This window comes from Bidens hawaiensis, unplaced genomic scaffold (assembly GCF_021521415.1).
Source record: "Bidens hawaiensis isolate Kalapana, Puna unplaced genomic scaffold, B.hawaiensis_p1.1 tig00001575_1, whole genome shotgun sequence".
In the NCBI taxonomy this organism is placed as follows: Eukaryota; Viridiplantae; Streptophyta; class Magnoliopsida; order Asterales; family Asteraceae; genus Bidens; species Bidens hawaiensis.
In genome coordinates this window covers 1251900-1265099 of record NW_027491088.1, presented here as the reverse complement: position 1 = coordinate 1265099, position 13200 = coordinate 1251900, and the positions used below count along the sequence as shown (strand labels likewise).

Here is a 13200-nt window from a genome sequence, read left to right as displayed (position 1 = left end):
ACGGTTAAGGTGCAAGAACAATATAAAAATTAAAAAGATGATAAAGCTAGCACAATGAATAAAATACCCTTTAATTTTTTGACTTAATAATGGTGTCCCTTGCCTAAATGCAAAACCATCCTTTAATTACGCCGTTCATTCCTCTTACTTTATATTTTGATCATCATTCATTTACATTGTTAAAATCCAAGAACTAAGATCCCGTCCTGAAAACAATACTAGCGATAACGACCCGTCACAATATCCAAAACCGCCCACATCTTTATACAAATGTAATTATTATTAAAAAGTAAAAGAGAATAACACAAGTAGATATGAAAGTAAGTATTTATATAACACAAACTCAATAACACCATTCACACTTTCTAACTACAGAATTGGCCATTACACTAAAAACAAGTAGCCTCATCTAACGTATATTAAAAATAAAAAAACAAACAATAATCACTAATAGAAAAAAAAAACGAGGATACTCCCTAAAAACCGCATCCACACCGTTGTTATGTAGTTTTTTTTGTATAATACTAAATAAATCCTTTTTGGGATTTTTTTTTCATATAATAGGACAAAGATAAAGTAGATTGTTACCAAGATGTTTTGGTACTTGGCTTCTTTAACAAGACCAGTAGTTAGATGAGTCCAAACCAAGCCTCCTACAAAGCCAACATAAATTTAAGTTATTATTGCCCTTATTTAAAATTGGTTTTCATGCAATAATAGCTTGTAACACATGCATTGGTGATTGTACTTTCACTGTTGGTTCACGAAATCTAACTTCACGGATTGAATTAACGAAAGAGTCATGTGAAAGCACATTTACGAGTGATTAACAAACAACGGACCCACCGAAAATGGGCCCACCACGTGATATATGTTCCCAAAGGCTTTTTTGTGGGGTTTTACTTCACATTAAATGCTCTTCAGGAATCAAAACAGTCAACAAAAAGGCTAATTTCGTCATTCTATACTAAACTAAATTAATATCCACGTCAGCATTTAAGCCTAGCTGGCAGATTAGACGACTAACACGTGTAGTCTAACACTTTTAAGTTTTTAAGTTAATTATTATTATTTAATTAAAAACTGTAACCAAAATTAATTTACCTTTTTCTTGGCGGGTATTAGTGGACTTTATTCTTATTATTATTCCCTCCAGGTCCGGCTGAATATATGCATCAGCCGGTTGCCGGAAAGTCTATGCAACGCCTTTTTAGCTCCGGCAACTTCCAATTCACTCAGCTTCTGTAAATAGCCTTGTGCACCGGCGTCCACTAGTCTCTTCCGGCAGCCGTTGCTTCCTCCGGTCATCAACGAGTGCACAATCGCCACCGAAAACCGCTTCGGAACCGATTCGTTAATCGGATCCAGCATCTGGATCAATCTCATCATATTCTTCTCGTCCTTAACGAAATCCTTACGGTTAAGTTTAACCTTTAATAGAGAAATTAAAGCCTTCAAAGCCGATTCTTGTAAACCGGCCGGTTTAGCGAATTCCATTAGCTTCATTAGAGATCCCATACATCCGGCTATCGCTCGCTTGTTCGATTCGTTTATTGATAAATTAGCTAAAATTGAGACTGAGATCTGTTGTAGAGTGAAGCTTCCTAGCGAAATGAGTCCGGATAGTTGAGTTATGAACATAGACGATGTAGATAATAACCGATTAACCGAATCGGATGACGATAGCGAGTGAATTGCGCGTAATACGTGTTCTAGCGTGTCAGGATTTGAAGAATATTGAAGCAATTGTAACAGCTTTTGCAAGGGCTTTTCTTGTATTATCAAAGCCCTAAAATACTCACTCGATGATGAAAGTATTGTAATACAATTCGCAGCCTTCTCTTTCGCAGCTGCAGAACTGGATACAAGCAATCCAACTATCACCGGAACACCAGCTTCTTCGCCTATCGAGATCCGAATATCCTCAACTGAAGCCACATTTCTAATAGCTCCAATCGCGTGAGATTGAGCGGTTAACGATCCAGACCTGCACACATCTAGGAGTATAGGAACACCTCCGTAAGCTGAAATCGCCCACGCGTTATCCGGATCAGCGGTTATTGCTTCTACGGCCATAGTCGCCTTTTCCTTCAATTGAAGCGATCCGGATTCAACGATTCTCAACAATGGACCTAATCCGCCTTCTTCAAAAACCGTTTTCCTTGACTGATCACTCGCACATGCCAGAATAGATATCGCAGTGACCGATTGTTCTCGGTGAGCATTTACATCAAAGAGATTAATCAAATAGCCGATATTACCTATTACAATAGAGTTATATCAATATCACGATTTATATAATTAGTTTAGATTAATATTCGTATGAATCATAATCCTGATATAACTTTATTGTAATTTTACCTTCTTTCGCAACCAATGTGGCAGCCTTTTCGTCTTCAACAAGCAATTGAATAAGCGATTCCAACGCCTTCCTCTTAAACTCCACACCACCGATCTGCAACCTGGTGAACACATCTCTAATAAACAAGCTCAAATCCTCCTTAGCAGATCCAGGAGCCGGTTGCGAGAGGACAATGGCGTTAGACTGCCGAAGAACACCCGAACGTAGCAACAAATCAAGGTCATTAAGCTGATTAGAGAGCCATCCAGTAGCCATATCGAGATCACTCTGCATCAAAAGCTTTCCGGCAGTGTAATTAACATCACTGCATCGTTCACACAGAGTTTGAACACGGCCGAGGGTGGATAAGAGGTTAGGGAGTAGTGTTAACAAGAGTTGGTTTTCCGACCAGTGAGGTAGGTAAGAGAGTTCAGAGATTAGGGATTTGAGTGTGGCGAGTTTGGACCGGATAACCTGCCAGCGGCCTGGGAAAGAGTGGATTGATAAGGTGGCTGGGAGGAGGTGGGACAAGAGGGTGGTGGTTAGGTCTAGGGTTTCGGCGGGAGATGGTGGCGGGAGGGTGGTGGAATGCATGGTGTGGGTTTTGGGAGAGGTGAGTTTGGCGTGGAATGAAAGGGAAGGATTGAGAGGCACGAGAGAACGGAGAAAAGTGAAGGTATGTATTTTATGTATGGTATGTTATATTGTTATGTATTATAATGTGGGGTTTTAGGCAGGGTGGGTGGGTATACCGTGATGTTGAGCGCGTGACTGAATTTAACCTAAGCGTAACAGACGCGTGGGCTTGTGGTAAATGGAGATTATTGTGGGTGATTCTGTTGACCAGGCTTGATTTTCTGGGCTTTGTTATGTTGGGCTTCATTTGGATCCGGAGCTAACTAAATGATATATTTTGTGTTATATTTTTTTTATCAACGACCAACGAATAAAGTCTTAGGTAACTCAATGACAAGACGCTAAGAGTGTTTATATTGAAGCCAAATAATGTTACCCTACGAAGACGAAATATGAAAGCCAGTGTTATTTTGGTAAGTTTTAGTTCAAAGTGTAATTTGGTCAATTTTACAAAATAATCGTAAGCACTTGGGAAGTAATGAAATATTGAATTTTACTTGACCAATCAAATTACATATGTATGGTGCTCGTCTGCTCGATACTATCAAACCAGATGGTGATGGCTAACGTGCCCTTGAGTATGGCATTTATATATACCACATCGAATAACAAAGACACGATAATTATGCATACAATTACCATAGTAACAGCGTATTAAGCAAAAGTTAGCTAGTTTTGTCAATGAACCAAAAATTTACCTTCAACAGCGCAAACAATGACGTCCTGTGCAGTAGACGAAGTTATAGAAACCTAAAAGCCCATCACGTTTTAAACCCAAAAGAATCATATAATGCAGAATTAAAAACAACTTTAAAAATGTAGTACGAGATATTAATGTAAACATTATATTAGCTGTTCAATTATACTTAACTTCTAGTCAATACCAATATCAACATTGATAATCGATACTACTTTTTACATTAGTATATTTATGTTCTTGATATAAAGAATGGATATTGGATTTTAATAATCCAAACTTTGTCTCATCGTCGGCCCTAAGCCAAACTTTAAAAATGTATCACAACAACTCCAAGATTCGACTTATTAGCCGCCAACGAGCTTTTCAATAACGAGGTTAGATTCCATTAGTATGCATCAGGATAGTGTAAGGTATGCATGAAAACAACTAGCAAAGTTAGACGGTACAAAGTACTATAATTTTATATATTACACAATACATATTAACCATGGTTTATATTGCACCTAGAGCCGAGTACTCGACGAGTAATCTCCGAATTCTTCCTGCCTAGGCTGGGTACTCGTCGAATAATTCCGAGTACTCACAACTCCCGATCGACCAACTTGGAGCACATAGAGACTTATTCAATCATGATGTTAACTATGTTTTGAAATGACCCGCTTCGACGCGAACCGGTTGCCTCGCCCCGCCCCACCCCACCCGTTAGGTTTTTCCAAATAAGGGGTTGTCTGATAGACTGTTACTGATTCCATTAAGATGCTAAATTTGAATCGGTCCCTCATTCTGCAAGAAATCCGAATCATTCTCTTGAAGCTCAATCTACAAGGACTCTTAATTATTCTCTTAAAGCTCATACTCTTCATTATAACGCTTGTCCCAGGGAAATCCCAATTCATTGGACGGGTTCACTTAAAAGATGCCTCTTAATGAGTAAAGTTTAGAAACATGTTGGGCAATACATAGACTACATTTTAATCGATCAAACCCTCTTGACGTCTAGTGTATACAAAAGTTTTAATTTGTAAATGAATTTGATTGAGTAAAAAGTTAGCCAGAAAAAAAAAGGACAACTGATTATGGGTGTTTGGCCTAGCTTTTTTAACAAAGCTTATAGTTTTTTAAGTTTTTTACAACATAAGCTTAACTTAGTGTTTGTTTTAGCCTTTTAAGCTTACGCTTATGAGCTTATATAAGCTAATTTGAAGAGTTTACCTGAAGATGGTTTTTAGCTTATTTTAATAAGCTTATTTGTGTAAGGGTGTAAGTTACTTATTTGTCTTAAATGGTGATGAATTATTAATGATTGAAACAACTTATTACTCTAAGGTTGGTCGCTATGGGGCTTGGTTGGGATGGTTTTTGGGGTGTGGTGGGCGCGGAACACCGCGGTGGGGCACGATCCAACTAAGGTCAAACGGTCGGCGCGGATGTGTGAAATGTGTGGACCCCCTTCCAGCAGGTCTCTCCATCTCTCTCACACACATGCATATATATATATATATATAGGGGATGGATCTTGCGAGAAGTAATCTTATAACGAAAAGTGCGAGAAGTAAATCACAACCATTGATTACAAAGATCAATGGTTTATGTTACAACATGGCATTTTAGTAAATATCAATAAGTTATAACCAGGTTTTTATTGCTTGAAAGGGCATAATGGTAAATCTTGTGTAGCTAGCAAAATGGAACGGCTGATGTATCCCTGGTTATACTCTATAACTCTTGCACAAGGCTTGAGGCACGAAATCTTCTTCATTTATCCAACTGATACACTAAATCGTCATAATTAAATTCGATTAATTTCAATTCCTTGAGTATAAGAAGCAATTGATGTTCTCTCAATTGAACGACATTGGTTTTGAAGTGGAATTGGGGGTTCTCGAATGCTAGTGGGATTGAACCCTGCACAAAGTATTGAAGGTATGTTCATCAATTTTAGGTTTTGTTGTTTTTGTGTTGGTGGTTTATTGGTTTTTTTTATATGATTATATGTAGGCTATGAAGTTACTAATGGAAGCTTGTTTAAGTAAGGGTTTTCTGGTACAAAAATTCATAATCGATTCAATACCTCTATTGTTTGAGTAAAAAAATAGGTTTTTTTTGTAAGTAAGTTGATTGTGGTTTTCGTAATTTTAGGGTTTATAACTTGATAAGGAATTAAGGATGTAGACTGCTATTTTTTATGTATGGTCATATTAGGTTTGTATGTATGTTCATGGATACATTACAGATATATTGTGTAGGTATTAATACCATGGCGAGTGACTTATTTTGATGTGTATCTACCATGAAATTCTATATGTATTTGTTATTTTGTGTAGGGATGCTTATTAATTGTGTATGATAAAATTATAATGTGTGTATCTAACCCTTTCGAGTATGAGTCAGACAAGGTTTTGAGTAGTAATTAACAATGTGTATGTAACTAAGGAGCTTATGAAGGATGTTATGTTTTTAGCAGAATGTAACTGTCTAGATAACTAATCTATTCATTTAGATAGCTATGTTATTTGTGTATGGCATAATTTAGGTGTGTATATTATATTTTTGAAATGTGTAGGGATTACGTAGAGTGTGTAGGAAATAACTATATTATGTTGACTGCGCTCTGTGTATGCTGAAGTAGTTAATATTTTTCTTGTTTTATGTGTAGAGATAATAAGTCTCTTGTGTACATAATTTGTTTATTATGTAGGGGTGACTGTAGTGTATGCAGGTTGTTTACCGTGTAGGTTAACTTAAATTCTTGTGTATGTGGTTTGTTTTTTTGGGTTTGCTTATTTAGGTGATGTGTAGATTGTATTTTGTGTAGGGGTGACTGTGGTTGTTGTGTATGTTGGTTATTTACAATGTAGGTTCACTGACTTTCTCGTGTATACGGTTTGTTTATTGTATGTTAGTAATGTCATGATTGTATTTTGTGTAGGATTATTGTATGGGCTTATGATCTGTGTAGGCTTATACTGGTTTTGGTGTTATATGCTATGTTGTTGTATGATGTTAGGCTGTAAAAATTTTAGGATGATTTGTGTAGAGTTGTTTGAAGTTTTTTTTTGTTGGTTTTGGTGTCTGGTGAATTGTTGTGTATGTGTTTTGTTCACTGTGGATGATTTTACTTATATGAATCGTTAATATCTTCGTTGGTTCAGGTCATTATTATATGTAGGGAACGTTACGAATTGTCTTTTGTGTGTGTGTAGGATATAACAAGAAGTCCTCTATAATTCAAGATTTGTATGGGTGTGATGATATGGATACCATCTTAGTCACTGCACCAAAAGGAATACTAAATAAAGGTTCTTGTATTTGTTGCACGATCAGCCCCCAAGCAAAAAAACCAAAAAGATTCACACATGGTTTAAGTATATTAACGATCTTGATTATTGCACATGTAAAAAAAGAAGAGAGAAGAAGATAACAAAGAAAACGAATCAACTGTCGATTAATTAAATTGTTTATCTTATATAAAATATGTTATATTGTTTTGGTCAAGTGTTTTAAGTGTTATATGTTATTTAAAATATGTTACGGTGTTTGGTATATTGTTTTTTTATCTCTGATTTTGGTGTTTATCGTTATCTTATTAAAACATGTTACATATACCAAGTGAAGTGATAATTAAAAATATATTCAACAATCCTACTCATACATGCCTACATAGATATTGGTTGAACTCCTTTCCTAATTCTTAAATTACAAACATAATTTGAAATTGTATCTTGAAATTGAATATGGTGTTGAGTTATTTGAAATTAAAGCTTGATATTAATTTAGATGGAGGAGGCGATATCAACTTTAGTTGGTGGGGTTAAGTACTTATGTTTATAATTAAAGATGAAAAAAAAAATGAATTGTAACTTACTATTAATTGTGATTAGTTACCAAAAAAATAATAACTAGCATTTTACTAAAATACCTATGTATTTAAATAATCAAAAAATAAAAAAGAAAATTTTTGATTGGTCTAATTAACTTCTCGCACTCCTCGCTATAAAAATACTTCTGAAAAGAACCAAATCCTATATATATAAATAAATAATAGGGGCGCTCTTGGGGCATTAAATCATAACGGGACATCATTGGGGTTGGGCTTCGAAGCCCTTGGTGCTTACGTGGCGCTGACGTCGCACGGTGGAGGGGCTTTGAAGCCCCCACCATAAAGGATAACCTAACAAATTAAAAAATGATGGATTTAACAGCTTATAAAACCCATAATTAACTTATATAATATAAGGTAATCCAAACAATTAAAAATAGAAAGAAGAAGAAAGAAGCTTGGCCAAAAATCCCCTTAATCAGTTTGAACCCTAGCCCTGTTCCGGTGGTTGTTGGTTCACTGCTTGCTGCTTCTACGCCGGTTTGCTTACCAAATAACATACGCCATATCAGTAATGTAACAGGTATTTTCGTTCATATCAATTTGTTCTCATAAAATATTATACAGCGTTGTTGATTTCTGGATTTGGGTAATTTTATGTAATTTCATTTGGTTTTAATAATTGATACCTTGAAAACATTTATTTTCATTTAGTCTGCTTAATCCTTAAATGAATTATGAGGACTTACATGCTTACAAAGTAAGTATACCATTACCGTTATTTGTTGCATTTGGTGCGGTGATTAGATGCCTACATAGGGCTGTAAACTAACCGAACTCTGGCGAATTGTTCGGCGGGAAGTTCTTTTATGTTTGTTCATTTAACAAATGAACTAACACTTAGGGGGTGTTTGGCCTAGCTTTTTTAACAAAGCTTATAGCTTTTTTAGCTTTTTTTACAAAATAAGCTCAACTTATAGTGTTTGGTTTAGCTTTTTAAGCTTATGCTTATGAGCTTATATAAGCTCATTTGAAGAAGCTTATGTGAAGATGGTTTTTTAGCTTATTTAAAGAAGTTTATTTGTATAAGGTTGTAAGTTATTTATTTGCCCTCAATTGGTGATGAATTAGTAATTATTGAAGCAACTTATTACTCTAACAAATTATTAAATTGTGGATTTAACAACTTATTAAGACACATAATTAACTTGTTGAATATAAGCTAATCCAAACACTTAAAAGGAGCTTATCAAATAATAGAAAATAAGCTATAAGCTACTTTATAATATAAGCATAAGCAAAAAAATAAAAGCTAGGCCAAACACCCCCTTACAAAGGTCATGTCTGATGTGTTCGTGAATGTTCGATAATGTGTTTGTTGATGTACATCTACGCCTGTTTTTGTTTGCTAATGTTTTTGTGTTCACGAACAAGTTCATGTCCCTAATAAACTGACACGAACAAGAAATTGCGTTCGGTTAGATGTTTGTGAACCGTTCGCTTGGCCGATAAAAGCTTAACGAACGAACTTGAACAGGGTCTTGTCCGGTTCTATTATTAAAGCTTACATCATCATGCTACTCAAAGTGTAATGAGTAGTCTCATTGTTCCTATTATTATATTTTTTTTGTTTCTATACATTTGGAGATTTTACTGTGGAACCTTTATATCTGTTTCTTTTTATGTTCTGAAGTTAACATGAACTATTTTTCTATGCCTTCATAATGATCAAATGACAACTGCTATGTTTGATTTAGAAAGTTGTAGCAAGTTTGCCGCATTGTATTGTTTTAAAATTCAGCTATTATGTACCATGCCTCTTTTGTGTGCTTGTGTATTAAAGAATGATTTATCTTAAATAGATTTTCAGAGCAGGTAATTTTGCAGCCAACAAGTACATCTTAAGATGGACTTAATCAGCAAGCTTCCTATAGGCGTAATAGAAACCATTTTATGTTTACTACCGATTCAAGAGGCAGCAAGGACAAGTATCCTCTCTAGGGAATGGAGGTATCGTTGGATCAATATCCCTAAACTTGCGTTTAATGAGGATACGTTTGAAGTATCGACAGATGGGGCTGAATATTCTGTTTTGGAGCAAACGTTTGACCATCCAAGTAACAGGAGAGTAATGACCAAGAGGTGTAAACTTTTTTATGCTATATACCAAGTTCTGTTAATGCACCAGGGTCCAATTTATGAGTTCACCCTTTCTATGGCAGTAGATGGCTCATGTGTTGAGATCGACCATATAATACTTCATTTGTTGAAGAACAATAATGTCAAAATATTAAAACTTGACTTTAGAGGGGGGTATACGTTACCCTTATCTTTCTTCTCGTTACATCATTTAACTGAAGTCTATCTTACTTGCTGTGATTTTTGCCATCAACCATCATCCAGTGGATTTCGTAGCCTTACAGCCTTAGATTTGCAAGAAACATGGACCAGTGAAAAAGCACTTTTGCGTCTTTTATCAAGTTGCCCATTACTTAAGAGATTGGCTATTGTAAGTTCATAAAAAAATAAAATGTTATTCCTCACGGTCGTTCACAATTTACCTAAGTATTATAATCTTTGCAGATGAGTGATCATGGAACTATCGATGTCAGTGGAGATTCCACCATTGCTGATTTCATCGAGTGTTTGCCCGTCATTGAATATCTGTCTATTTGGTTTTCCATCTTTTCGGTAATTAATTATTAAATCCACACGGTATATGTTTGATTCTACTTTGGTCTTCTAATTAGTTATTACTAAGGTTTGTTTTGTATATGGTTGAAGTTGTTTCGTCCACTTCTGAAAGAGGTTCCAACAACATTTGTCCACTTGAAATACTTGTCTATGGAATGGGTATGGCTTAAGCACATATATGCGGTACCTCTTCTTGTTCTTTTGATTAGAAGCTCCCCAAACCTCGAGAAACTTAAGCTAGAGGTAAATAAAAAGAATCTGTATTCAACGTTTCAATTTGTTTTAATTCTTATGTCAAACTACACTCACAGCACACTTGGTGTAGATTTGCGTCGATGATGACTTGTTTGATAAATCTGTGACGGGCTCAGTTACATTCAAAGACTATTCAAATATTATGTTGGAGCCTCTTAACGAGTTGGAGATTCTACATATTAGCGATGCGTATAATGAGTTGAATTTCGTGAAGCTTATTTTGGCGAAGTCACCTGTACTAAAGAAGGTGGGAATACTCCTATGGGATTGGCTTGCTAAGTATAAAAAATTGCAGATTTCACAAATCATATTATGCTCCCCGTGCGCATCACCAACAGTAAAATTTAGTGTTAGTTGAAATCCACTCATTTGTAGCACTTGGTGGTTTTGTTGACTGTTAATTAACTATTTTGTTTCTACCTCATATGGGAGAATTGTGATCTTTTGCAACTTGAATTTGTTAAAGTATTTTCGTCACGTGTATAGCCAAAATTAATCACGAGTTGCATTGTCACTATTTAGGCTAATTGTTTTTGGTACTCAACTCGTGTATCTCCTCTTGCTGGTCATGTTACCTATTTCCTTTGGTCCAAAATCCCTTTGATTTTTATAAAGGATTAGTGCCGTATGAAATCCAAAACGTGGAATTTGCCAAAAACGTGATACATGTTCATAGATAGTTGTTGTATATGCCTCTCTTTCACTTTAGTATATAATTGAAACACAATAATTTGAAACGAAACAAAAGAACTTTTTTTATAACTGTAAATTATCACTATTATATGCGCTAAATTACCTTAAGGAACGACTTCTTTAAGATTAATGATCCACGGTTACAACTTGAGTAAAAAAGAGTCGTGTGAGCTCAATGGTGTCGTTTTATCGGTCTAGAGGATTTCTTTAGTCGTCTTTCATCAAATAGTCACTGGATGGATTAACTCATTCGAACCTGTTTAAGATAAGAAAAGGTTACAACACTTGCTAGGTTAAAAAGATATACTAATGAAGTTAAAAAGGACTGCATCAAGATTCAAGCGTCACCACCAATCTTGCCTCCAAGGGGCCAAAAGCCCACATCTCACATGCACGAGACCACTAACATTAAATGAACATGTTAGTAAATTGTCCCCTATCTTTATGATTTATGAAATGAATTATCCAATCCCATTATTCAACCTCATCACATGATTATTTTCACAAGTTATTGAAGGGTGTTTAAATTTTAAGGAGCCTTTAGTTTAGACAAAGAGGCGTTTAGTTTTGACGGTTCAAGTTAAAAGCGTGTTTAGTTTTAGTGATTACCATTAAACAGTCATTTTAAACTTGGGTTTCACTTCTAAAACATGTGTATAGCGTCAAATCTTAGCGGTGTGTGTATAGTAATGACCAGCTAATAAAATAAATCTATAACTTCGTACGGTTCAAACACCATGCACCAATCTGCGCCTAGTAAGTTCTATAACACTGGGTGCCATAGTTGAATTTAAATTATCTAGCTTGTGTTCTATAGCATTAGTTTGAGTAACTTTCAGCCACCATTACCTATTTCTTAAGTTTTTACACCTTATGAGGACATTCTTTTACCATGTGACCTGACCTAACCCAAGGCAGACCAAATAATCTAAAATCAAGGGAACCGGATATTTCCAACACCTATGAAAAGGTCAAAAGGAATTTTGGTTCCACCATGAAGAAACCGACGTTCAACAGCTAGTAGCGACTATTGAACGAACACGTTTGAAGTCTACTAGCATTTCAATGATTAAAAATATTTTGATGTATTAAACTCCTTGTCTCATACATACTTAATTTCTATTTAAGAAATAAACTGTCCAAAAACGTTTTTATAAAAAAAGCTTTTTGAATAAATATTATATTCCGAGTACAAACAACAGTGTTATCTTAAAACACAAATCAAGTGTTTCACATGCAGATGGTTGGTCAAGTTGGATTTGATCTCACAAGATTTCACACCACTGGTGGTTTAAGCATCATGAGTCACCACCTTCCATGTCTGTACTTTTCATGTGTTGATCAAATAAGTGATAAATTATATTTATATATATTAAAATCAATTAATTTTTCAGTGTGATATCTGCTCCTAACACGTGTTTTTTTTTGGAGTATAGTATTTAAGGTTTAATTTCAGGCTCACGAGCCCGGTTTATCTCTATATATTATAATCGTTTATTGAAGAAAATAGCAATCAGTTTTACAATGTTACAGTTTTTAGGTAATATTTGACTGTGCTTTATTGGTTTGTATAATGTCACACAAAGATTGTCATGAAAAATGTGGGTGAAACTATATATATATATATATATATATAATATAGAGAACAATATGTCCCATAGAATAGCCAATTATAAATACAACCGCATATCTTCAGAAAAAAGTTATCTATTAATTGTATTGTCACTATCAGCTAACTTATTAATGAAATGTTTAGTCTCTTCATCAAATAATTAATGAAAGACTACATTTTTTTTAATAAAATATTGTATGAATCTTATTTAAATCGTTAAATTAAAATGTGGCTTTTCTATCATATTGTACAATATAACGTTTTATGATAAACTGCTAGACTTAAGAGATGTTAACCAAATACACGCATACTTTTAAAATTCTTTTTTTTCTTTTTGTTACGCCCATTGTCACAAGTTTCCGAATTCCATTCGAAAACTTTATTAATGATTGATGTTTTCAAAACCGGATCGGATATCGGATCAGGGCTACTGATCAGACCGGATTCTA

At 34.9% G+C, this 13200-nt stretch overlaps 2 protein-coding genes across 2 annotated transcripts; one reads left to right on the top strand and one right to left on the bottom strand.

Annotated features, from left to right (window-relative positions):
* Positions 1 to 294: 294 nt before the first annotated feature.
* LOC143587419 (uncharacterized) lies at positions 295 to 2936 on the bottom strand. Its single transcript, XM_077068721.1, has 3 exons — positions 2362 to 2936; positions 1105 to 2261; positions 295 to 653 (listed from the first exon to the last, which is right to left on the bottom strand). The coding sequence occupies exons 1-2, from the start codon at positions 2933 to 2935 to the stop codon at positions 1144 to 1146; spliced, it is 1692 nt and encodes a 563-aa protein (XP_076924836.1). The 5' UTR covers position 2936; the 3' UTR covers positions 295 to 653; positions 1105 to 1143.
* Positions 2937 to 7998: 5062 nt separating this feature from the next.
* Positions 7999 to 10875, top strand: LOC143585441 (F-box/FBD/LRR-repeat protein At1g13570-like). The gene is made up of 5 exons (XM_077067232.1): positions 7999 to 8080; positions 9373 to 10006; positions 10081 to 10188; positions 10282 to 10434; positions 10517 to 10875. Exons 2-5 carry the CDS (start codon positions 9404 to 9406, stop codon positions 10802 to 10804), a joined length of 1152 nt encoding a protein of 383 aa, XP_076923347.1. The 5' UTR covers positions 7999 to 8080; positions 9373 to 9403; the 3' UTR covers positions 10805 to 10875.
* The last annotated feature ends 2325 nt before the right edge of the window (positions 10876 to 13200 follow it).